At 46.3% G+C, this 22,679-nt stretch overlaps 2 protein-coding genes and 1 pseudogene across 6 annotated transcripts in view; 1 reads left to right on the forward strand and 2 right to left on the reverse strand.

The window, feature by feature from the left end:
- The window catches only part of PPAT (phosphoribosyl pyrophosphate amidotransferase), a 55,127-nt gene extending 54,338 nt beyond the window's left edge, over positions 1-789 (reverse strand). For all 3 annotated transcript variants that reach the window (XR_016281300.1, XM_089525285.1, XM_089525287.1), the window contains exon 1: positions 584-789. Coding sequence is in view for 2 of the 3 variants with exons in the window: in XM_089525285.1 (XP_089381411.1) it covers positions 584-711 (128 nt within the window). In the remaining variant the exon portion in view is untranslated. The remainder of the gene's footprint in view (positions 1-583) is intronic.
- Positions 1-22,669, forward strand: part of LOC149312747 (uncharacterized) — a 61,835-nt gene extending 39,166 nt beyond the window's left edge. For all 3 annotated transcript variants that reach the window (XM_089525277.1, XM_089525280.1, XM_089525278.1), the window contains 9 exons: positions 2,533-2,584; positions 4,087-4,284; positions 18,087-18,265; positions 18,640-18,819; positions 18,911-19,024; positions 20,477-20,560; positions 20,655-20,835; positions 20,994-21,152; positions 22,076-22,669. In XM_089525277.1, the coding sequence (XP_089381403.1) occupies positions 2,533-2,584; positions 4,087-4,284; positions 18,087-18,265; positions 18,640-18,819; positions 18,911-19,024; positions 20,477-20,560; positions 20,655-20,835; positions 20,994-21,152; positions 22,076-22,242 (1,314 nt within the window). In that variant the 3' untranslated portion in view covers positions 22,243-22,669. The remainder of the gene's footprint in view (positions 1-2,532; positions 2,585-4,086; positions 4,285-18,086; positions 18,266-18,639; positions 18,820-18,910; positions 19,025-20,476; positions 20,561-20,654; positions 20,836-20,993; positions 21,153-22,075) is intronic.
- LOC149312749 (small nucleolar RNA SNORA17) lies at positions 8,899-9,024 on the reverse strand (annotated as a pseudogene).
- Positions 22,670-22,679: the final 10 nt, after the last annotated feature.

Consider the following 22,679-nt stretch of genomic DNA (forward strand, 5'->3'; position numbering starts at 1 on the left):
TGATAAGTTTATGATTGTGCTCCTGAATATGATGATCATAAGATCTGGATGCTGACCAGATTCAGTGTAATCACCGCTTGGTTAAAAACGCAGACGCAAACTTGGACCAGGGATCAGTGAAGACCTTCCATCATAACTTATGTGGGGAATTTAGGATGTTCTGCAGAGGGCTGTGCTTCAAACTTACCTGTTGGATTACCACTGAATCAATGCGCAGGCAAACAGCAGCAAAAGGCCAGGACTTTTAGGCAGCAGTCTGACAAGTACTTAAACCTTGGGAACACAAGTTTCCCTGGGCTCACAAACAAATCCCACTGAACAGACATGGACTGGATGGGTCTCCAAGTTTATTAGTGTTGTACAATTACAGCCTGGATGTTGCACATGCTGTTGTTGTGGTTGAGTGCCTTCTTCGACTTGGACCCCATGCCCTGGGGATTAAACCCCACATGGAAGATCCTTGCTCCTTCCATGAGGGTCGCGGCAACACTGCACCCCCAAAGCAGCCCTTCCAGTCAATGCCCTCCCCAAAAGGGTTGCCTTGCTTCCCTCCCAGCCATAGAAGAGCCCTTCTTCTCCTTACCTGTGCTGCAGCCCCACCAGCCCCAGGGTGAGGACATGGGGCACGTCCAGCTCGGTGGGCCAGACCCCGGAGGCGATGCACCCGAAGACCCCGCACTCCTCCCGGATCCCCAGCTCCTCGAACTCCATGGCGCCCCGGGGACACACGTGTCGGGGCGCCTGCAGCAGCCAAGGCTCTAGTTAGTTGCTGTAGTTGCTGCTCCTTGTTGTGGCTCCCGCAGCAGCAGCAGCAGCAGCAGCAGCAGCAGCAGCATCAGCATCAGCATCAGGGGCCGCTTGGGCTTGTGGGCGAGGAGGAGGAAGGGGCGGGGGGCGTCGGCCTCCAGGGTGATTCCCCACCCCTCTGGCCTGCCTCCTTCTTCACACAGGCACCCAAAGGGAGGAGAGGGCAGAGTGAGGGGCTGTTTGTATGTGTGTGTATACACACACACACACATATACATAAGTCTCATATAATATATATGTATATATATGTGTGTGTGTATATGCACACACATATGTATCATATATGTGTGTGTACTGTATATATATATATACACACACACACACATATATACATACGTCTCATATAATATATATGTATATATATGTGTGTGTGTGTATGCACACACATACACATATGTATCATATATGTGTGTGTACTGTATATATATATATACACACATACATATATACATACGTCTCATATTATATGTGTATGTGTGTATGTATATACACACACATATACACCTATGTCTCGTATATGTGTGTGTACTGTATGTATATATATAAACACACACAGATATATACATGTCTCATATAATATGTGTATATATATATATATACTATATATACACACATACACATACGTCTCATATGTGTGTACTGTATACACACACACATATATACACACGTCTCATATACAGTATATATGTGTGTATATATACATACACATACTGTATAAGACTCATATATATATATATATACACACACACACAAAACACATATACTGTATATATGACATACACACACACATATATAGAGTGAGATAAAGAGAGAGCCGGGGGGGGGTGTCCTCCTTTTCTAGGACCTGTCCTCCACTTCTGGCTTCTTCCCTCTCAGTCTGGTGCCTTGAGGGGACTTTTAGGTGCCTTTTCCTGAAAGGCTTGACTTTGTATCTCTTCATGGAAATAAAGTTTCCATGCAGTTTCCCGCTTGGAAGGAAGCAGCAGCCTTCCCCCTTGTTGCTGCCTGGGTCTGGGGCCACCTACCTTTCCCCCAGCCTGACCCCCAGGGGGTCCCCAAAGGCAAGGCATTCGGGGGGGGGGATGGAGGAGGTGGCCCAATACAAGCTCAAAACAACACCCCCCCACAAAGGAACTCGTGCTCCTCTCCGCCATGCTCCAGAGGCGGAGGACATTTTGAAACTCCTCCACAACAAACTCCAACTCCATAGCCTTGAGCCAGATAAGAGTGAAAGGGTACCAAACCGGGTTATTTCTCCAGTGTGGACGCAGGAGGGCTTGGCAGTGGAGGGGGAAAGGTTGCTGAAGAGAAAAAGCGAGGAACTGAAGGGGAAACGTTCTGAAAAGTTGGGAGTTAAAGTTTAAACGTTGCTTTTTTGGGGTGGAAGGCGGTGCCTGCCTGGCTCCAGAGGTTGGTCTGGGGCGAAGGGTGTTGCAAAAAGCTTGCTTCAGATTGGAGAGTTTTGCAGTTTGCAGCCTCTTTTGCTTCCCTTTCTCTCCTCCCTGGAAAGGAAAAAGTGGGGGGAGAGAAAGTGGGGAGTCTTTGCAGCCATTGGAGGGCTTTGGGGGGGATCCTCTCTCCACCCCTTTTTGGGCACTGCCCCCTTTCCTTTGGCAGGCCTAGTCCTGCCTAGTCCTCCCTCTCTTGGGTCTTTCTCTTGCAAACCCTGCCCAGTGCCTCTTCTTCCTTCTCACCTTTTTTCTCTTTGCCCTTTTTGCCTCCTAGGTGCCTCCAGCTGCTGCCTCCATCGCTGCCATGCCTCCAATCCAGCCCTCAGGTGAGTCAGTCAGTCAATGAAGGCCTTTGCCTGCCTTTTTTCTCTGGCTTGGATTTAGATGTAAATCCGGATGTAGTAGCCCCTTCTTTCTGCTCCCCTTGGAGCCCAAGGAGAACCAGGCCCTGCAAAATGTGGGGGAAGCCCAGCAAGTAGAAAGGAGGAGGACAGCAAGAGTAAACCACAAAGCTCAGAAACAGCCCCCACAGAGAGAGATGGACCTCAATGCTTCTTGGTCCTCCTCCTCGAAATGGAGGACGTTTTTGGCATTCCTCCTGGACACATCATTGAAATGAAGGACATGTCCTGGAAAAGGAGGATGTCTGGTCACTGTGGGTAGATGAGGGGATCTTCTCCCATTTCCTACAGTGCTGAGAAAACTACTAGAGAGAAGCATGCTCATGCACAAAATGGAGGATGTTTCGGCATTCCTCCTGACCACAAGGCTTGGAATGGAGGACAAGTCCTAGAAAAGGAGGACGTCTGGTCACCCTGGGTGGAGACGAGGGGATCCTGGTTTGGATAAACTAGTTTATTGTGGCACCAGAGCTCTCTGACAGAGAAGGCTAAATGTCTCACAAAACAACAGTTCCCAGGATTCCCTAGCATTGATCCAGGGCAGTTAAAGCAGTCTCAAAGTGGATTGTTTTTGCAATGTGTTTTGGACCATAGTCTACCTATATCTTTTTGGGAGTCCCACCACCTCATTCTGTGTGCAGTGTGTATTGCTGGGAGGAACTTGTTTTTTCTGGAAAAACTGGCTTTTATATTGCTTGTCATGAGCCTCCTGGAATCAGTTTTCACTTCATTTGCTTAGTCTGAAGCTGTCTTAATAGTCAGGGGATGATAATGCCGAGCACCACAGAATTCCTGTTTTGTACACGCTACATGTGTGCAAGGAAGGCTGCAAACACTTGTATGGTCTAATGCACTCTGATGTACACATGCATGTGACTGTCAGATGTGACGATCTGCATGTAATGTGCATGCTTTATCTATGGGAAGTGCTGATTGTAAACTTTACTAAGATTCGATTATCTAAATATATATCTAAATATATGTTTAGGGTCTTAGCCAACCAGACATATGAGCTGTTTCAGAATTGTAACAAAACAATTCTGTAAGCAAGATTCATCAGTATTGTTACATGAAATTTCTTTGCAGTCTCAGATATTTCTTTGCTTGCTTCAGTGGACATTGACAAAATTCTAACTGTATTTAGCCTTACAATATACACAAACAAATTTATTGAACTGTGATCTTTGACACGCCATAGCATATGTGCTACTGCTTTATTTAAGTCGTAGAGGCAGTAATCCTGTACACATTTACCTTGGAGTAAACCCCACTAGATATAGAAGAATGTACCTTTGAGTAAATGTGAAAAATATTGTACTGTGAAGATTAAATTGAATGCCTTATTATTGTTAAGACTATACTAAAAGAGTTTACACATATCAAAGCAGGTTGCAAAACTCAACAACTGGTTTTCCATCTTTCTGCAGAACTTAAGCTAGGCAAAAAAATAAATGAAGGGAAAACAAAGGAGGTTTATGAATTGCCCAGCCTCCCTGGATGCGTTCTCTTACAATCAAAAGACCAGATAACTGCTGGAAATGCAGCTAGAAAGGATCTCATGGAGGGGAAGGCTGCAATTTCAAATACCACAACATGCACTGTGTTTCAGTTGCTTCAGGAAGCTGGTAAGATTTGGGAATTCTTGGACTGAACTGCAGACAATAACACTGATTATTTCTCTTCCTGGCAGCTTTAGAATGAAAAGTATACTAATACACTTCCTGTCCCCAGCAAAGTGTGGTGGAAAAAAAAGTCTCAGTCATCAGAGATGGGTCTCATGAAATACATAATGTTGTCTAGTACAGTGCTATTAAAGTAGTGGTTCCTAGGGTCTGTGTCAGCCCATGAGCTGTTAGCTGTCAGTCCCTGGTGAGTTTCCAGGAAAGAAACAAGTAGCACGTGGATACAAATATGGTACTGGTCCTTGGCATATTGGGAGAAAATAATTACTGGTTACCCACACCAGATAGCCTAAGAAGCATTGTTTCTAGAGACAAAACTGAAAACTTAGGCAGTAGGATTTAAGACACCATTATGCCTTTCTTCTAGCCAAACAAAATGAAAAGAAGCGTGAAACTATAGTTTTTTGTGGGTTTTTCGGGCTATTTGGCCATCTTCAGAGAAGATGCCAGCCGCAGATGCTGCCGAAACGTCAGAAACAAACTCTTCTAGAACATGGCCACATAGCCCGAACCCCCCTCCCTCCCCCCCCCCCCCCAAAAAAAAAAAAAAAAACAACTATGGATGCTAGCCATGAAGTCCTTTGACTTCAAAAACTTGAAACTCTTAGCACTGGCCAGAATGAGCTTTCCAAAATCATGATCATGTCTTAGATTTTATATAGGTATTTCAGCATTTGAAAGTACTTCACATGAACAATCTTTTGGTAGACAAGCCTTTTTTAAAAAATCATACTGAAGATGGAGCAGAGGAGCGTGTGTGAGAGAGAGAATGGTTTAGAACCACTAATGAATTTGTAGCTCCGATGTGATTTGAATTAGTCAGTTCCTAGCCTGAACACTACATGCGATCTGACAAATAGATTTTTAAACAGTTTTTTTGTTTGTTCATTTTTAAAAGCCTAAAGTCCCAACTAAAGGAGAGCCATTGAATCAGTTGGATTTCCCTACACATTGACCCTTAATTCAACAATTGATGAAATGTATCTATTCTAATTGAGAATAACCAACTCCATCCTACAATTCAGATATCTTTCGGGCTCCTTCCCTCCCCCCACCTCTGGAATGTGGCATGTCCATTCTCTGATACTTATAACAGTAGCTTCAGGTACAAAAAAATTATAAGTCCACAGGAATATATACTGTATGCCTTGTGGGTTATAAAATGTCCCAGACTTAGCACTTCTAATGCAGCCCATCCTGTATCAGTTTATCAGGATGAGCCTCTCAAAATTGCTTCATATCAGTGCACTATGATCAAATCTTAGTACTGAGTAACCTTTATGGTTTAAAATTTAACTTATTTGGCGCGCTCCTGCTCAAATGTTTCCCCATGAATTATTTACTGGTGAATGTTTTCCTTCCTTCCACTGTTTCAAATGGATCATCTTCCATTTATCCCACCCCGCCCCTCAATTACATGGGTTCTTTGGGAGTACAAAGGTTGCAAACAAACTTCACTGAGCATCCTGTTGAGCAAGGTTATCAGTCTTTTGAAATTCCCTACACTTACCCAAGATCCCGAAAGGTGGAATTTCTGTACCATATGTGACATTACAAAACACTGCTAGAATGTGGAGGGACACAGTGGGAAAATACAACATACAAAGATTGTGTTTACACTTAAAAACTTGGAAAAATAAAAGCTGGGACAAAGTTTCACCATCTTTTTTTGGTATTATTATTATTATTAACCTTTATTTATAAAGCGCTGTAAATTTACACAGCGCTGTACATACAATCTTTTTAATTGGACGGTTCCCTGCCCTCAGGCTTACACTCTAAAAAGACACGACACAAAAGGAGAAGGGAAAGGTGGTGGGGAAGGGGCCTCTTAAGTAGGATAATACATATAAAATACATAGCAATACAGGAAATGATTCAATAAAACAGACAACAAAAGAACAACAAAAAGCAAGTGACAATTATGCAATGCCTGGGAACGCTTCTCTGAACAGGATGGTCTTCAGCTCCGTTTTGAAGCTGGTTAAAGAAGAGATGGCTCTTGTTTGCAGGGGAAGAAGGTTCCAGGAGTGAGGGGCAGCGATCGTGGGCTGGGACAGCAGACCTTGACTACCAGAACGGAGGGCCCTAGTGGGAAGGTGAGGAGAAATAAGGTCTGATAAGTAAGGAGGGGCCAGCCCATGGAGGGCTTTAAATGTGGACAGCAGGAGCTTATACTGAATACGAAAAGGGAGGGGGAGCCAGTGAAGGGATGCCAACACAGGAGAGATGTGGTCAGAGCGGTGGGCGGATGTGATAATGCGTGCAGCTGAATGCTGGACAGAAATTAAAGGACGGAGGTGAGAAAGAGGAAGCCCAGCCAGGAGGACGTTACAGTAATCGAGTCGTGAGACCACTAGGGCATGGACCAGGATCTTGGCAGTAGAGTCAGAGAGATATGGTCGGATTTTGGCAATATTGTATAAAAAGAATCTACAAGCCTTGGCTGTGGTCTGGATCTGAGGGATACACGACATAGAAGAATCAAAGATGAAACCAAGACTGTGGGCTTGCTGGACTGGTTGAATAGAAATGTTGTCCACAGAGACAGAAAAGGAGTGTTGAAGGGTGGACTTAGGAGGAAAGACAAGAAGCTCCGTCTTGGACATGTTGAGCTTCAAACGCCGATGGTGCATCCACTGCAAGACAGCTGCGAGACAAGATGAAACTTGCTGTTAAGCCTTGGAGAAAGGTCAGGGGTGGAAAGATACAACTGGGTGTCATCGGCGTACAGATGGTAGGAAAAACCAAAAGAACTAATGAGTTTACTTAAGGACAGTGTGTAGAGAGAAAACAGAAGGGGACCCAGAACAGAGCCCTGAGGAACACCACAGATAAGGGAACAGAGGATGAAGTCAGTCCACCTGCAACCACTGCAAAAGATCTGCCGGACAAATAAGATCTAAACCAGTCGAGAACAGAGTCTGAGAACCCAAGGTCAGAGAGTATGTCAACTAGGAGACAGTGATCAACGGTGTCAAAGGCTGCAGACAAATCAAGAAGGATGAGAACAGAGTAAAAGCCATTAGCCTTGGCCCGTAAAAGGTCATTTGAGATCTTAGTGAGAGCTGTCTCTGTGGAATGCCTTGGGCGGAAACCAGACTGAAAGGGATCAAGAATGGAGTTGGCTTCGAGAAACTCAAGACAGCGAGAATAAACAACCCGTTCCAAAACCTTAGAAAGAAAGGGAAGAAGAGAAATCGGACGATAGCTAGACAAAGAGGAGGAGTCGAGAGAAGGTTTTTTCAGAATTGGGGAAATGAGAGCATGTTTGAAGTCCGAAGGGAAGGAGCCTGTAGAGAGAGAGAGATTGAAGATATGGAGAAGCGAGGGCAGAAAAGAGGGAGCTACAGAAATTAAAAGATGAGTAGGAAGTGGATCAAGAGGACAGGTTGCAGGTTTGCAAGAGTTCAGAAGTGTAGATAGTTCATCCAAAGAAGCAGGAGGAAACACAGAAAATTTTTTAGGCGAGGGCAATAGAAGATTAAGAGGAGAGAGTTGAAGCGAAATGTTGTAGGGTTATTGGAATCATCAACGTGGATATTAAAGTCACCTAGGATCAAAGTGGGGACTGAATCTGAAAGAAAGAATGTCAGCCGTGATTCAAAGTCAGAGAGGAACTGGGTGGCAGAACCAGGAGGGCGATAGATAACTGCAACCCGGAGCTGTAAAGGAGAGAAGAGTCTAATAGGATGAAACTCAAAAGAAGAGAAGGACAGGTTGCTTACCTGTAACAGTATTTCTTCGAGTGGTCATCTGCGAATACATACAAATGGGTTTTACTGCGCCTGCGCAGTGCTGCTCGGAACCTTCTGGAATCACTGGGCAGAGTTAACTCTGCAACATATTGAAACTTTTTGGCGGTAACTCCGCCCACCCGTTATAAGGCCCCTGCCTTCCCGCTCTTTTCCCCAGTTCCGCAATTTTTCCGCCAAGCAGGCGAAGGAAGAGAGCCAATGAGAGCAGGACACTGAGGGGATGGACGGGTGGGATTTGTATGTATTCGCAGATGACCACTCGAAGAAATACTGTTACAGGTAAGCAACCTGTCCTTCTTCTTCGTGGTCTCTGCGAATCATACAAATGGGTTTAGACTGACAAGCTTAGGTATGCGGCGGAGGGAGTGTCCTGAGACCAAAGCTATGGTAAACCAAAGGTACATTTTATTACAATAAACACCTTGAACCATCAGAGTCAGTTCTCTTATTCATGCACAGAACAAATAGCAATAACTTTGCTAAACCTGAGAAGGGAACAGAGGTCATGCAAGACCGATCCCATGGGATTTGTGCACACCAACATTCAACAAAGTGTTAAACAGTGTCAACTGCACAACACAAAAATATCAGCAGTGCAATCAATGCAACCCTGAAACCAACACAGCCCTCCCGAAAGCTGCGTCCCGGATGGCTCTGGTGTCCAACCTATAGTGCTTAATAAAAGTCAGTGGTTGGGACCAGACAGCAGCCTTACAGACATCTTCCAAAGGAATCCCCGAGAGGAATGCGGAAGACGCTGACATTGCCCTTGTGGAGTGACACCGAACCCTGCCAGGGAGAGGCTTGCCTATCAGTTCATAGCAGAGGTGGATGGTACCAGCCACCCATTTGGACAACCTCTGCGCAGACACAGGCAATCCCCTCTTCGGTACCGAGTAGCACTGGAAGAGTCTCTCGGACCGACTGAAGGCAGCAGTTCTGTCCAGGTAGAAGGCTAGTGCTCTCCTGACATCAAGAGAGTGAAGGTGTCGCTCCTCATCCGATGTAGGATTGGATGCGAGGGTGGGCAACACAATGTCCTGGCACATGTGGAAAGCAGACACTACCTTAGGCAGGAAGGTAATGTCCGTACGGAGGACCTCCTTGTCCTTGTGGAACCTCAGGAATGGTTGGTCCCTACGTAAAGCACAGAGTTCGCCCGCACGGCGGGCAGAGGTGATGGCCACAAGAAAAGCGGTTTTCCAAGTCAATAGTCTCAAGTCCGCTGTGGCCATCGGTTCAAAGGGCTTGGATTGGAGGGCGGACAATACCGACTCCAAACTCCAAGCCGGCGTAGGTACCGACACAGGAGGATAAAGGTTTGCACAACCCTTCAGGAACCCCTTCACCAAGGGGTCTTTGAAGAAAGAAAACCTCCCCCCGAACTGGTATTTGGCACAGATGGCAGACAGGTAGCATTTGATGGATGTGAGGGACAACCCTCCATCCAAAAGCGCCATCAGGAACTCCAACACCACTGGAGTGGACACCTGTGCAGGAGACAAGCCCTTTTGGTCAAGGAAGAGGCAAAATCTCCTCCATTTCAGGGCATAGGAGCGCTGGGTGGAAGGTTTCCTCGCAGCCAGGATCACCGCCCTCACCGACTCCGGTAAGGTAGTCAGCGCCGAATCCTCCAGGCCACCAGTGGCAGGCTCTCGATGTCGGGGTGGAGAATCCGGCCGTCCTGGATCGAAAGCAGGTCCGGGCGGGGGTCGAGACGGAGGAAGCATCTCCTGGAGAGGTGGAGAAGGGATGCGAACCACGGCTGTCTCGGCCACCACGGGGTGATGAGGATCGCATGCGAGCGGTCCGTAGTCAATTTGGAAACCACTCTGATGATGAGAGGGAACGGAGGGAAGGCGTAGAGGAGCTCTCCCGTCCAGAGGAAAGCGAATGCGTCTCCGAGGGATCCGTCCATTCGCCTCCTGGAGCAGAACTGGGGACAGTGGCTGTTCCAGCTGGTCGCGAAGAGGTCGATCCGGGGGGTTCCCCACCGATCGAAGAGGTCGCTGACCGTCTCGGGATGGAGCCTCCACTCGTGGCACACCGACGGAGATCTGCTGAGGCGGTCTGCCAGCTCGTTGTCTTCCCCTGGAAGGTGAATCGCCTGGAGGAGGACGCGTCTCTGGATGCACCAATCCCAGATGCGGAGTGTGAGATCGAGTAAGGTCCTGGATCTGGTACCACCTTGTTTGTTGATGTAGTACATCACGGTGGTGTTGTCCGTCCTGAGGAGGACCACTCTCCCCGAGACCGCAAACTCGAATGCCCTCAAAGCTTTTTCCACCGCAAGCATCTCCAAGGCGTTGATGTGGAGGCGCTTGTCTTGTGCGGGCCACCTGTCCTTGACGACAAGATCGAGCAGGTGGGCGCCCCATCCCTCCAGGGATGCATCGGTTGTCAGGGTCAGCTGTGCCTGGGGCTGATAGAAGGGCATACCGGTGCAGACGTTGGAGCTGTCTAGCCACCATCTGAGGGAAGCAGCCACCGGTCTCGGTACCGTGAGCCACTTCGAAGGCGGATCCTCCAACGGAGAGAAAACAGAGAGGAAACAGGCTTGGAGAGGCCGAAGACGAAGTCTTGCCCAGGGGGTGACGAATGTCGTCGACGCCATGTGGCCCAGAGCGACTTGGACATCTCTGGCTCTCACCCTTCTGTGGGAGATGCACGGCCTGAGGGATGTTGTCAGGGCCTGAAACCAATCCGGAGGGAGGAGAGCTAGGCAGTCTTCGGAGTCGAGGACGGCTCCGATGAACTTGACCCGCCTGGTCGGCGTAAAGTGGGACTTTTCCCTGTTGACGACCAGCCCGAGAGAGTCCAGGAGGCGCAAGGTGAATGAGACTGCCTCCTGCAGCTCGTCTTGGGATTCGGCTGCGAACAGCCAGTCGTCCAGGTAGGGAAAGACCATGAAGCCCTTCTGGTGAAGGTATGCCACCACCGGTGCCATGCACTTCGTGAAGACCCGTGGAGCCGTGGCCAAGCCGAAAGGAAGCACGTTGTAGTGGTAGGAATCGGAGCCGACAGCGAAGGCGAGGAATCTCCGGTGGGACTGTCGGATCCCGATGTGGAAGTAGGCATCCTTCAGGTCGACGGTCGCGAACCACAGGCCCTGGTGGAGCAGAGGCAGAATGGAAGCCAAGGTTATCATTCGGAAGCGACGGTAGTCAAGGAACGAGTTCAATTGTCTCAAGTCCAGGATGGGCCTGATGCCCCCATCCGCTTTCGGTACCGTGAAGTACCTGGAGAAAAAGGCCCGAGAACACTGGTCGGGTGGCAAAGAGGAGATTGCTCCCTTTGAAAGCAAGGTGCGCACTTCGTCGAGAAGGGTGTCCGAGGGGGGAGTGGACATAAAGGCTCCAGTTGGAGGGAGCTCTAGGAACTCGAGGGCATATCCCCTACGGACGATGTCGAGAACCCACGAGTCCGATGTCACAGAGGCCCAGGTGTTAAGGAAGGGCCTTAAGATGTCCAAAAAGAAGAGGGGTGAAGGGGAGACGAAGCGCGCTGCGTCCCTTCAGGTTCTCTTCTTCCCCTGGTCGGTGTCCTGCCGGCGGGACTTGCGGTACCGAGGCGGGAAGTTGCGACGGCCAGAGGAGGAGGAAGACTGCGAGGGGAAGCGCTGCCTCTGAGAGCCCTGCTGCTGGGGCTGTCGGTCCCGGGAGAAGGTCCCCTGTGACTGACCTTGTGGCTGCCACGGGCGCTGGCGCTTCTGGAACGGAGAGGCCGGGGCTGAGGACATGCCGTGTTTCTTCGCCGCCGCCTTCATCCTAAACTTGCGGTTTAGGCGGTCGTCGGTCTCGGCGTGGAAGAGGCCGGTTCCGTCGATCGGCATGTCCTCGATGGCAGCTCTGACCGTCGGGTTGAGGTCGGAGGCCCTCAGCCAAGCGTGGCGCTGCAGAGCCATGGAAGCTGACATGGCCCTCCCGGAGCAGTCCACCAGATTCCTGGAAGTGGTGATTAGCCAGCTTCCGATGGAGTGTGCCTCGTCCCTGATCTCCACCAGCTGCCTCTGGATGTCGTCTGGGACGTCCGGGACGAGGGGGGAGATCCGCTCCATGAGGGTCTGGATGTAGGCCCCCATGCACGCGGTGTAGTTGGCGGCCTTGACCCCAAGCGCCGACGCCGAGTACGCCTTTTTGGCCAGTCCGTCTACCTTCTTCGCTTTCCGGTCGACAGGAGAGGTGGCCTGCTTCGGAACGAAGCTGTGCTGGGCTCCCTCGACTATGGCGGAGTTCGGCCAAGGGTGCTCGGCCAACCAAGGGCAACTCGTCGGGGCGACCCTATAAAGCGACTCAACCTTGCGGGAGGGTGCCGATAGGGCGGCCGGAGAGTCCCAGGACCTCTTCACGATGGTCTGAAGAGAGGGAAGGAGAGGTAGGCACGGCGGAGTGGGGACTCGTCCATGCACCCGACGCTCAACCGGGTCCTCGGCGTCGTCCACTGCGGATGCGAGCTCGATGTCGAGGGCCCTCGCCATCTTGACCACGTGTTCCGTGAAGGACCTGACATCGTCCGACGGAGAAGACGGTTCCGGGTTGTGCATCCTCTGAGGGGAGGCCGAGCCTGAGAGGACATCCTCGTCCGAGGGTGCCTCCGAAGGTAGCAGCGGCTCATCTTCGGAGTCCAGGTCGGAAGAGAGAGGATCCGTCACCCTGACCTGGGATCTCGGACGGGCTGAAGCGAAGTCGACCGAAGACCGGGAGCGTCTACGGGGTGGAGATAGCGACCTCTCACGTCTCCGGGGTGGAGACGGCGACCTCTCGTAGACCGACACGGTCGGTACCGATGTGGACGGGTTAGACCGGTCTGCAGGAGGGGGGTTCAATTTGGTGAACTCCCTCAAGGCTCTGTCCTCCGGGACCGACATGTAGTAGCGGCGCGACTGCATGTCGTAGAAGAGGTCCGGGAAGTCTTGTCCGTGAGGCAAGTCGTCCTCATCCTCAGTTGCCGGGTGGGAGGGCGACCGATGCTCCGGGGAGCGAGGAGGCGCGGTGTCATCCGGAGGCAAAGGTGTGACCGGTACCGGGGTCCCTTGGTCCAGCGGCGTCGGTCCCTGGTCGCGGGGAGCTGATGGAGTGGAGGCGCGAGCCTGTTTGGAGGGGGAGCGCTTCTTCTCCTTTGGTCCCGGTAGGTCGGTGGTGGTCCGATCCTTGGAGGACTTTGCCTTTTTAGGGGCAGGATCGCGACCGGCCTCGTCGTGGCGCCTCTTCTTCCCATGCTTGGGAGGCTCGTCCGATGGGAAGAACGGGTTGTCCGGGAGGTCCAGGATGACAGCAGCCGCTGTCGACGATGAAGGCCTCGGTGACCTCGTCCCTTGCACCAGCTCGGTCTGCTCCTTAGGTGTCGCATGGCGCGATGCCTTGGACGCCTTGGAGGATGAAGGCGAGGCTAGATGGACCTTAGGCTCGGTAGTCTCCTTCGAACGGGAGCCCTCCGATCCCTTCTTCGGTTTGGAGGCCCGTTCGGTACCCTCAGTCCCCGATGACTTATGGGGGCGCTTGGAGGGTCTGTCGGTGGCGCTGGGCGGTTTGGAGCCACGGGTCACATCGGAGGTGGTGGAAGGGGTCCCGGCCGGGACACACACCACACTGGGGACGGCAACTCTCCTCGATCCCACGCTGGAGACACTTGCCCGAGACGATGAAGCGGGGGGCGCCAGAGGCGGGACAGAAGAGGACCGCGAACCTCCCTCCTGCACTTTCCCTAGGGCGATCGCCGACGTGAGCCGGGACTCACGGTTCTTACGAGCCTGAGTGGAGAGGGATCCGCAGAGCGTGCAGGCCTTGGGATCATGGTTCGGTCCAAGGCACAACAGGCAGGAGGAGTGCGGGTCTTGAATGGGCACCTTGCCCTTGCAAATGTCGCACTTCTTGAAAGGCGCCGGCATCTCCAAAATCGTCAAGCCGAAGGGAAATCCGAAAACGAAGTCAGCAGTCCGAAGGTCCAAAGTTACCAGAGGCGGGAGACAAAGAATGGTCAAGATACAGTCCGAGTCAAAAACGAAAGTGATTCCAGCAAGCGAGGCAAGCGAAAGTTCCTTGAAGCAGCTAGCGCGGCGGAAAAAAGGAACTGGGGAAAAGAGCGGGAAGGCAGGGGCCTTATAACGGGTGGGCGGAGTTACCGCCAAAAAGTTTCAATATGTTGCAGAGTTAACTCTGCCCAGTGATTCCAGAAGGTTCCGAGCAGCACTGCGCAGGCGCAGTAAAACCCATTTGTATGATTCGCAGAGACCACGAAGAAGAAATGATAGCTGTATGGTAGAAACATTACATTTTGCTCAAATCCTTTCAGAGTGTTTATGTTAGTATATTCAGCTTTTTCTTGTCTTGTGCTTGTTTCTCTTCAATATTGGTCTTGCAAGATCAATTCTGCACTCTCACAGTATGGTGCCCCTTTGGGAAAGAAATTGCTGTATAATTTGTTTAATTTAGGCAGCATCTGCAGTGCAGAAATAATCTAGATTGACACCACTTCATCTGCCATGGCTCAATGCTGTTGAATTCTGGGAATTGTAATTTGTCATTACACTAGAGCTCTCTGCCAGAGAAGGCTAAATCCCTAACAAAACTACAGTTTCAGAATTCCATAGCTTTGACCCATAGCAGTTAAAGTCATGTCGTACTGGATTATTTCTGCAGTGTGGATGCAACCTAAATGTCTAAAACACATTTCTTCCAAGGATTTAAGAGCAAGATACACAATTACTCCCCACCCACCTGCCACTCCAGTTTTATCTTTGCAGCATTTGGTTGAAAGAATTGTGTAGTCCATGGTTGTCTGGTAAACTTCAATGCTGAATGAAGTCCTGAACCTAGAAGTCCCTGGTCTAAGTCCAGCACTAGCCACTATACTACACTGACTGCTTGGCTTTCCTTCATTGTATTGCTTGTTCCTTCTCAAAGATTATTATTATTTTATTTTCTTATATCCCACCTTTCCCCCAATATGAGGGACTCAAGGCGGTGAACAACTAGTATAAAAAAATACAATTTAAAAACAGTATAATATTAAAATATATAAGTTTGATTTTTTTAAAAAATTAAACAATATAACATGTTAAAAATACAAACCATTAAAATTTTTATAGCACAACATTAAAAACCCAGTCCTTATCAGCTTCAAAGGCCTCACTGCACAAAAACATTTTTACCTGGCATCAGAAGGATAGTAGGAATGACGTCATCCTGGCCTCTCTAGGGAGGGAGTTCCAAAGCTATGGAGCAGCCACTGAGAAGGCCCTCTCTCTTGTTCCCACCAAACGTGCCTGAGAGGGTGGTGGGACAGAGAGAAGGGCCTCCCAATGATAGCAATACTCTGGGGGGCTTGTACAGGGAGATACGGTCCTTAAAATAGCCTGGACTCAAGCCATATAGAGCTTTATAGGTCAAAACCAGCACTTTCAATTGTGCTTGGAAACAGACTGGCAGCCAACAAAGCTGTTGCAACAATAGAGTTGTATGCTCCCTGTAGCCTGCTCCAGTTAACAGCCTGGCTGCAGCTCTTTGGACCAGCTGAAGTTTCTGAGCACTTTTCAAAGGCAGCCCCACGTAGAGCGCATTAAAGTAATCCAGATGGGATGTAACTAAGGTGTATACCACCGTGGCTAGTTCTGACTTCTCCAGGAATGGGTGCAGTTGCCGCACGAGTTTGAGCTGTGCAAAAGCACTCCAGTTCACCACTGATACCTGGGCTTCCAGGCTCAGTGCTGAATCCAGAAGTGCCCCAAACTATGAACCTGAGTTTTCAGAGGGAGTGTGACCCCATCTAACACAGGCTGAATCCCTATTTCTGGATCTGTCTTTCAACTGACCAGAAGCACCTCTGTCTTGTCTGGATTAAGCTTCAGTTTGTTTGCCCTCATCCAGTCCATTACAGTGGCCAGACACTGGTTTAGGACCAAAACAGCTTCCTTGGAATTAACTGAAAAGGAGTGATAAAGCTGGGTATTATCAGTGTACAGGTAACCACCAAGCGGTTTTATGTAGATATTAAAAATCATAGGGGACAGAACTGGGATCCCCCATCTTCTGAGAATGCTCCTCCAAGAAAGAATGGAGCCACTGTAGGACAGTGCCTCTAAACTCCATCCCAGAGAGGTGACTCAGAAGGTTAATGGTATTGAAAACCATAGTTGATGGTATCAAAAACCACTGATAGATCCAGTAGAATCAACAGGGACACACTCCCCCTGTCTAGTTCCCTGTGTAAATCATCCACCAAGGCGACCAAAGCGGTTTCTGTCCCATAGCCAGGTCTGAAAACGGACTGACAAGGATCCGTCTCATCCAGGAACCCCTGGAGTTGAGAGACCACCACACGCTCCAGCACCTTGCCCAAAAATGGAAAGTTGGAGACTGGTCTGTAATTACCTAGTACAGTAGGATCCAGGGAAGTTTTTTTTTTTCAAAAGAGGTCTTACCACAGCCTCTTTTAGGCATGTTGGAACCCTGTGTTGCTGTAAACAGGTAGTCCTCCTCTGGCCTGTTTAATTAGCTGGGAAGGGCAAGGGTCTAGTATACATGTGGTGGCTCTCACCTCTCCAGGGATCCTGTCCACATCATCAGGCTGCACAAATGGAAGAGTATCCATTAATACTGGACAAGCAGGAGCCAAGGTTACATCCACTGAAACTGTATGAACTCTGGCATGACTCTGAGTGATTTTATCAGCAAAATGGTGGGCAAATTCTTCACATTGAGCTGTTGAGTGGATTACATTCTCCTCAGGACCAGATCGTAACAGATCCCTGACCACTTGAAACAGCTCAACTGAGCGGTTATGTGCAGGCAGCTCCAATTGTTTTAGTCAGAAAAGCCTTTTTTGCTGCCTCTGTAGCATCACCATGTCTTCTGATAGGTTTTAGTCTGTTTTCAGTCGGATTCACTCTTGAGTTTTCCACTCCTGTTGCTCTAGTCTCCATCTTGTTCACTTCATTGCTGCCAGTTCTTTAGAAAATCAAGGGACTGGTTTAGCTCCACTCCGTGAGACGGGATGATTAGGAGTGATCGTGTCAACTCCCCTAGTCATTTCTCAATTGCAGAGATCAACCAGGACTTTGACAGGACCAGCTGCCAAGGCAGCAATAACTTCCTGCTGTCTGGTTTCTTGAAGGTAGCTAATAGGTTTGGTCAAAGAGTCACAAATGGATGCCAAACAGATTGTATTATAGAAAGCAAAAAATGCAATACTGTACTTGTTTATCTGGATATATATAATAACCAGTGAACACATATTCTTTAGTTTTTAATATATTTTAAATTTTAATAAATAATCGTTTTGACCTAAAATTGTTTGGTTTTTTAAATGTTATATTTATTCATTTTAATGCTTTTCTATTATTTTAAATTGTATTGTTTTAAATTTGCTGTTGCCACCTTGAGTCCCTATATTTGGAGAAAGCTGGGATACAAGTAAATAAAACAACAAGAACAATAGTAATGAGTAGATAAAAGTATTAAATCTTATTTATGAACTTAACATTGAAAATGTAACCATATATAGTTCTGAAAACCAAAACCCCTTCCAGTAAACACTGCCTCATCATCTGGAACAAATTCTTATTAGCCATAGACAGGACATACAATTATTAACTATACTGAAATAAATTTACACTTCTGTTCACAGTGTAAATAGTCAAACACATTTCATTAAAAGGTAGATTTCAAACCCATGCTTGGGGTTTTGCTCCAGGTCTGATTCAGGTCCATGCGACTGGTAGTGTAGGGGAGGTGATTTCACTGTGTTCCTTCTCAAAATTATTTCCTTAAGTAGTTCTTTATGGCTTATTTCTATACTTTTTGACCCTTTCCAGATGCTTTTTACCTTTCTATGCTTTTGCAATTGATTATTGTGCAAGTTGCTGTGGCTAACTAATTTTGCACATAAATATTTTGTACATGATGACAATATACAGATTATATGTTTTATTCTCAACTCTTTAATTTATAAACACATTTAATTTATGGTTTCATTTATTTATTCCTCCAGGAATCAAAACTGCTTTTGTGAGAAAGCATAGTGAAACAGCATTTATATCTGGTCATTGTGAAATGATTCCAATTGAATGGGTTTGTAGGAGAATTGCTACAGGTTCATTCCTGAAAAGAAACCCTGGTGTCAAGGAAGGCTACAGATTTTACCCACCTAAAATTGAGATGTTTTATAAGGTGGGTTACACAGATGTACCTTGGATGTAATACTGGTAATAAAATACCACTTTGCAAAAATCATCAGCTAATATTAATATTGTTTTTGGAATTCTTACTCTTTGAAAAAAATAAGCTTTCTAATACAAATGTACAGAGAAAAGTTTTCCTTCTGAAACACTGTATTTGAGTTGGAGTTTTAATTTAATTTGTTTTTTTTAAAAAATAAAAAAATTGTTTTTTAAGCCCACAGGTGGCACCACATTAACTAAGAAATGGTGCATTTATATAATAAATGTTTTAAAGTGCATGTGAGAATTTCCAGTTCATTTCCACTCAGTGGATGTTGTGAAAATCTAGAATCTTCTAGATGATTTTTGCTGTTTATTTTCTAGGATGATGCAGCAAACGATCCACAGTGGTCTGAAGAGCAACTTATTGAAAGTAAATTCCGGTTTGCTGGCCTTGAAATTGGACAAACTGAAGTTGATATTATGGCCCAGTCTACCCGCGCAATTTTTGAAATACTTGAGAAAGCATGGCAGCCTCAGAACTGTACTTTAGTAGACATGAAGGTATGAAAAATGTTGTTTTGAATCAAAATCTGTTTTCAAAGGAGCGGTATAATGCCTGGCTTCAGGTAACTTTTCTGTTTTATGTTTTTAGGTTGAGTTTGGTGTTAATGTAGCTACTAAAGAGATTGTTCTTGCTGATGTCATTGATAATGATTCTTGGAGGTTGTGGCCATCTGGAGACAGAAGACAGCAGAAAGACAAACAGGTAATTTTATGCTGCGTTTTTGGGAACTTAACCTGTGTTAAGCCACAATTAGGATTTTTTTTTCAGAGGGGTAGTTGAGCCAGTTTGAGCATTGGACTACTCTGGAGTTGTGGGGCCAGTTCCCTGCTTGGAAAACCCACAGGGTGACTTTGGGCAAGTCACTCTCAGCCCCAGAAAATCTCATGATAGGTTTACCTTAGTCACCATAAATCAGAAATGACTTGAAGGCACACAGAAACAAAAAGGGGTAATTACCCTAACCCAGATCTGCTGTCCTGGAAATTCTGTATGCAATTCTGGTGGTGAATTCTTATTGAAGTTTCACAGTTGGCTATGAGAGGAGAGAAATCTGTTTTATAGAGCTGCGGTTGTCAATCTTTACATTCAGGTGATTCAAACCTCAGCTCCCAGAAATCCCAGCCTGTATGGTCAGTAGTCAGGAACAATTATCAATATTCACTTGATGGAAAGTTGGGACTACTCTCTGAATGCTCCTTAGATATTTTTTCCCCAAATTCTTTCCCTATTTTCTACTTTACAAACACTTTATTGATACTTTGGCACCAATAAAAGAAATTTATTTTAGCAGAATTGGTCTACTGTGGACAAAATTATTATTCTAATAATTTAAAACTTAGATTGTAGAAATATTTGAAAATATCAGTATCATAGCTAAACAATATAAGAAACCTGCACTGAAAGTATTTTGTTAGGTGTTTTCACCATTTTAACATTGTTTCGTGATGCCTTTGGTGACTTTGGTCATTGTGACTTTTAATCCAAATGTTGTGACTAAAAATGGCACAGCTATTGGAGTGTACATATATTTAAGCTAGCTTCTCAATCTATACCCATAACTTTATATATTTCATACAAATATATCATAATATGATGGAATGGTCTTAACAAATGGTAGGAAATTAATTTTTGAGCACATTGGCTTTGTGTTGTTTTTTAGTCTTTTACGTGTCTGCTCCATTTTTCTTGATGCTATAGATCACTTTGCAGAGATAATAGTGGAGCTGGGTGAGCAACAGTGCCACATTTCCACTAACTCTGTTTATCTGCGTTGCTGTCACAGAGTACTACATAGTTTTGGACCTAGTTTCCAAGTGATGTTAGTAGGTCCAGGAACATAGAATTAGAGTTGAAGGGGCCATGTGGGCCATTAAACCCAGTTCCCTGCTCAGTGCAGGATTTCTAGTTAGAGCAACTGCAACAGGTTTACCGGTAAGCCCAAACAAGTCACTACTCTAATGTGCAGTGGAACTGTGATCTTTCCAGACTCTTTTTGAAGATGTCCAAAGGAGATCTGTATACTAGCTATACAGATCAGTTAAACAGTTCTGTAGTATTTTGATGAAAGTGCATACAGATGCTGCCTCAGTAGCTATGAAACAAGCACATCTTCTGAATTATACAATATTTTGTTGTTTTTCTTGTGTCTTTTAGTCATACCGCGATCTCAAAGAAGTAACTCCCGAAGCATTGCAAATGGTGAAAAGAAACTTTGAATGGGTGGCTGAAAGAGTGGAGGTATTCACAACAACTTTCATAAAACAGCTAATTAACTTTTGTCTGTCTTCTCCAGTATTTTTTTAATTTGCCCTTTGACTTTCCTTTCTGCTAGCTGTTGCTGAAACCACAGAGCCAAGGCAGAGTGGTTGTGTTTATGGGCTCAACTTCAGATCTTGCTCACTGTGAGAAGATTAAAAAGGCATGTGGAAACTTTGGTATTCCTTGTGAGTTACGGGTGACTTCTGCTCATAAAGGACCAGATGAGACACTAAGAATCAAAGCTGAATATGAAGGTAAACTGAATTTGTATTCATAAACCTAATCCTATTTCAGCAAAATAGTAGTTTTGCTATGTGCCACCCACCCACTTTCATGTATCCAATAAAGAATACAGAACTGGGTTTTCTTTGGGATGTATGGTATTAATACTGTGCATTTTACATGTTACCAGGTGATGGCATTCCTACAGTGTTCATAGCAGTGGCTGGGAGAAGCAATGGATTGGGACCTGTGATGTCTGGAAACACTGCATATCCTGTTATCAACTGTCCCCCACTGTCAGGAGATTGGGGTGCTCAGGATATATGGTCATCACTGAGGCTGCCCAGTGGTAAGTTGTCATCCTTGAATGCTTCACAACAAACAAGTTATTTTCAAAGATGCATGGCATGCTTTAAGCCCAAACAGGTCACTATCCTAATGGCAGTAGAACTGTGATCTTAATTTTGCACTTTCAGTGGAGATCACCTCAAAGGAAACATGCACAGGACCACATCCTTGGAGAACCAAATCTGCTATACTTACCTGATACTCTACTTTTGGGCATGCATATTGGATCCTACCTATTGATCAACTTTCCTTTCTTGCACGTGTGGTTTTAATCAACATATGTTTTATTCTTCCTATGGTTCATGGCTTGTTAAAAAAATAGAGATCAGGGCAACAAGAAATATGAGTTGTGATGAAGAGTGTCAGGGAAACTTCAAATCAGTTTTCTGCAGTTAGCAGATATTATCTATCAGCAACTTGGTTATACTTCAGTAACTTCTCCTGGCCCCAACTCAACATCATTACCCCATGCTCTGATTGCTGGCAGATTGACCTTCTCTCTATGCAGCTGATGCCTGGTTTCATAAGTAGCAATTGTGAAACCAGTGTTATGGATGGTAACTGCTCAATATTCATGATCACTTAAGTCATGATTGCGACATTGCCATGATCATAACTCCCTGCCCCAGCCTGTTTTACCAGGCATCAGCTGCATTGGGGAGAAGGAGGTCCATTCTGTGTGGTTTCCATCAAGGCTTGTGGGGAGGAGAGTAGTTGATGTGGAATACCGACCCTTGTCTGTAATTGCAAACTAGTATATAACTAGGTTAGTTATAATGCTCATCTTGCCCATTTCATCTCATGTTATCTGTAAGCTCTTTCAGATGAGATGCTTATCTGAATTTTTACCCATGGAATTAAGGTGATATGCACACTGGACATATTCTATAAATATCTCATAGACAGATTTCTCTTCTTAAACAGGTCTTGGTTGTTCCACTGTTCTTTCACCTGAAGGTGCTGCACAGTTTGCTGCTCAGGTTTTTGGGCTGAATAATCACTTAGTTTGGGCCAAGCTGCGATCAAGTATGTTGAATACATGGATCTCCTTGAAGCAGGCTGACAAAAAGATGAGAGAAGACACTGCATAGATCGCTTCTGTTGGTGTATCATTCCTAATACAAGAACGCTTGTCATAACAAGAAATTACTTTTCTCAGATACTAACTAATGACTCTACAGGTGAGATCTTTCTTCCAAACAACGGAATAATAATCTCTGGAAGCAGCATCATATAAATATTACAATAGAATAGTTCTTACTGATCTATTTTGATGGCTTGGTAAGTAAAACTGGTTATGTGTATTGATGTGTAATCCTGTAGAGAATATGTCCACTAGGGATTTACCAAAAGTTTATATTAAAAAACTAGCAATAACAAATAGATTTAACTCTAGTTTCTAAAGATGACCTTATTCTGGAATGTAATTTGGCATGGTACTTGTGGACCTATCTGTGCTGAGGAGAAAGATGCAGAAAATAAGTCACTACAGCTGGGAATAAAAATAGCTTTCTCTAATGATGTTTCT

Source organism: Sceloporus occidentalis, unplaced genomic scaffold (assembly GCF_023333645.1).
Source record: "Sceloporus occidentalis isolate IW3139 unplaced genomic scaffold, rSceOcc1.0.p SCAF_5, whole genome shotgun sequence".
Classification (NCBI taxonomy): Eukaryota; Metazoa; Chordata; class Lepidosauria; order Squamata; family Phrynosomatidae; genus Sceloporus; species Sceloporus occidentalis.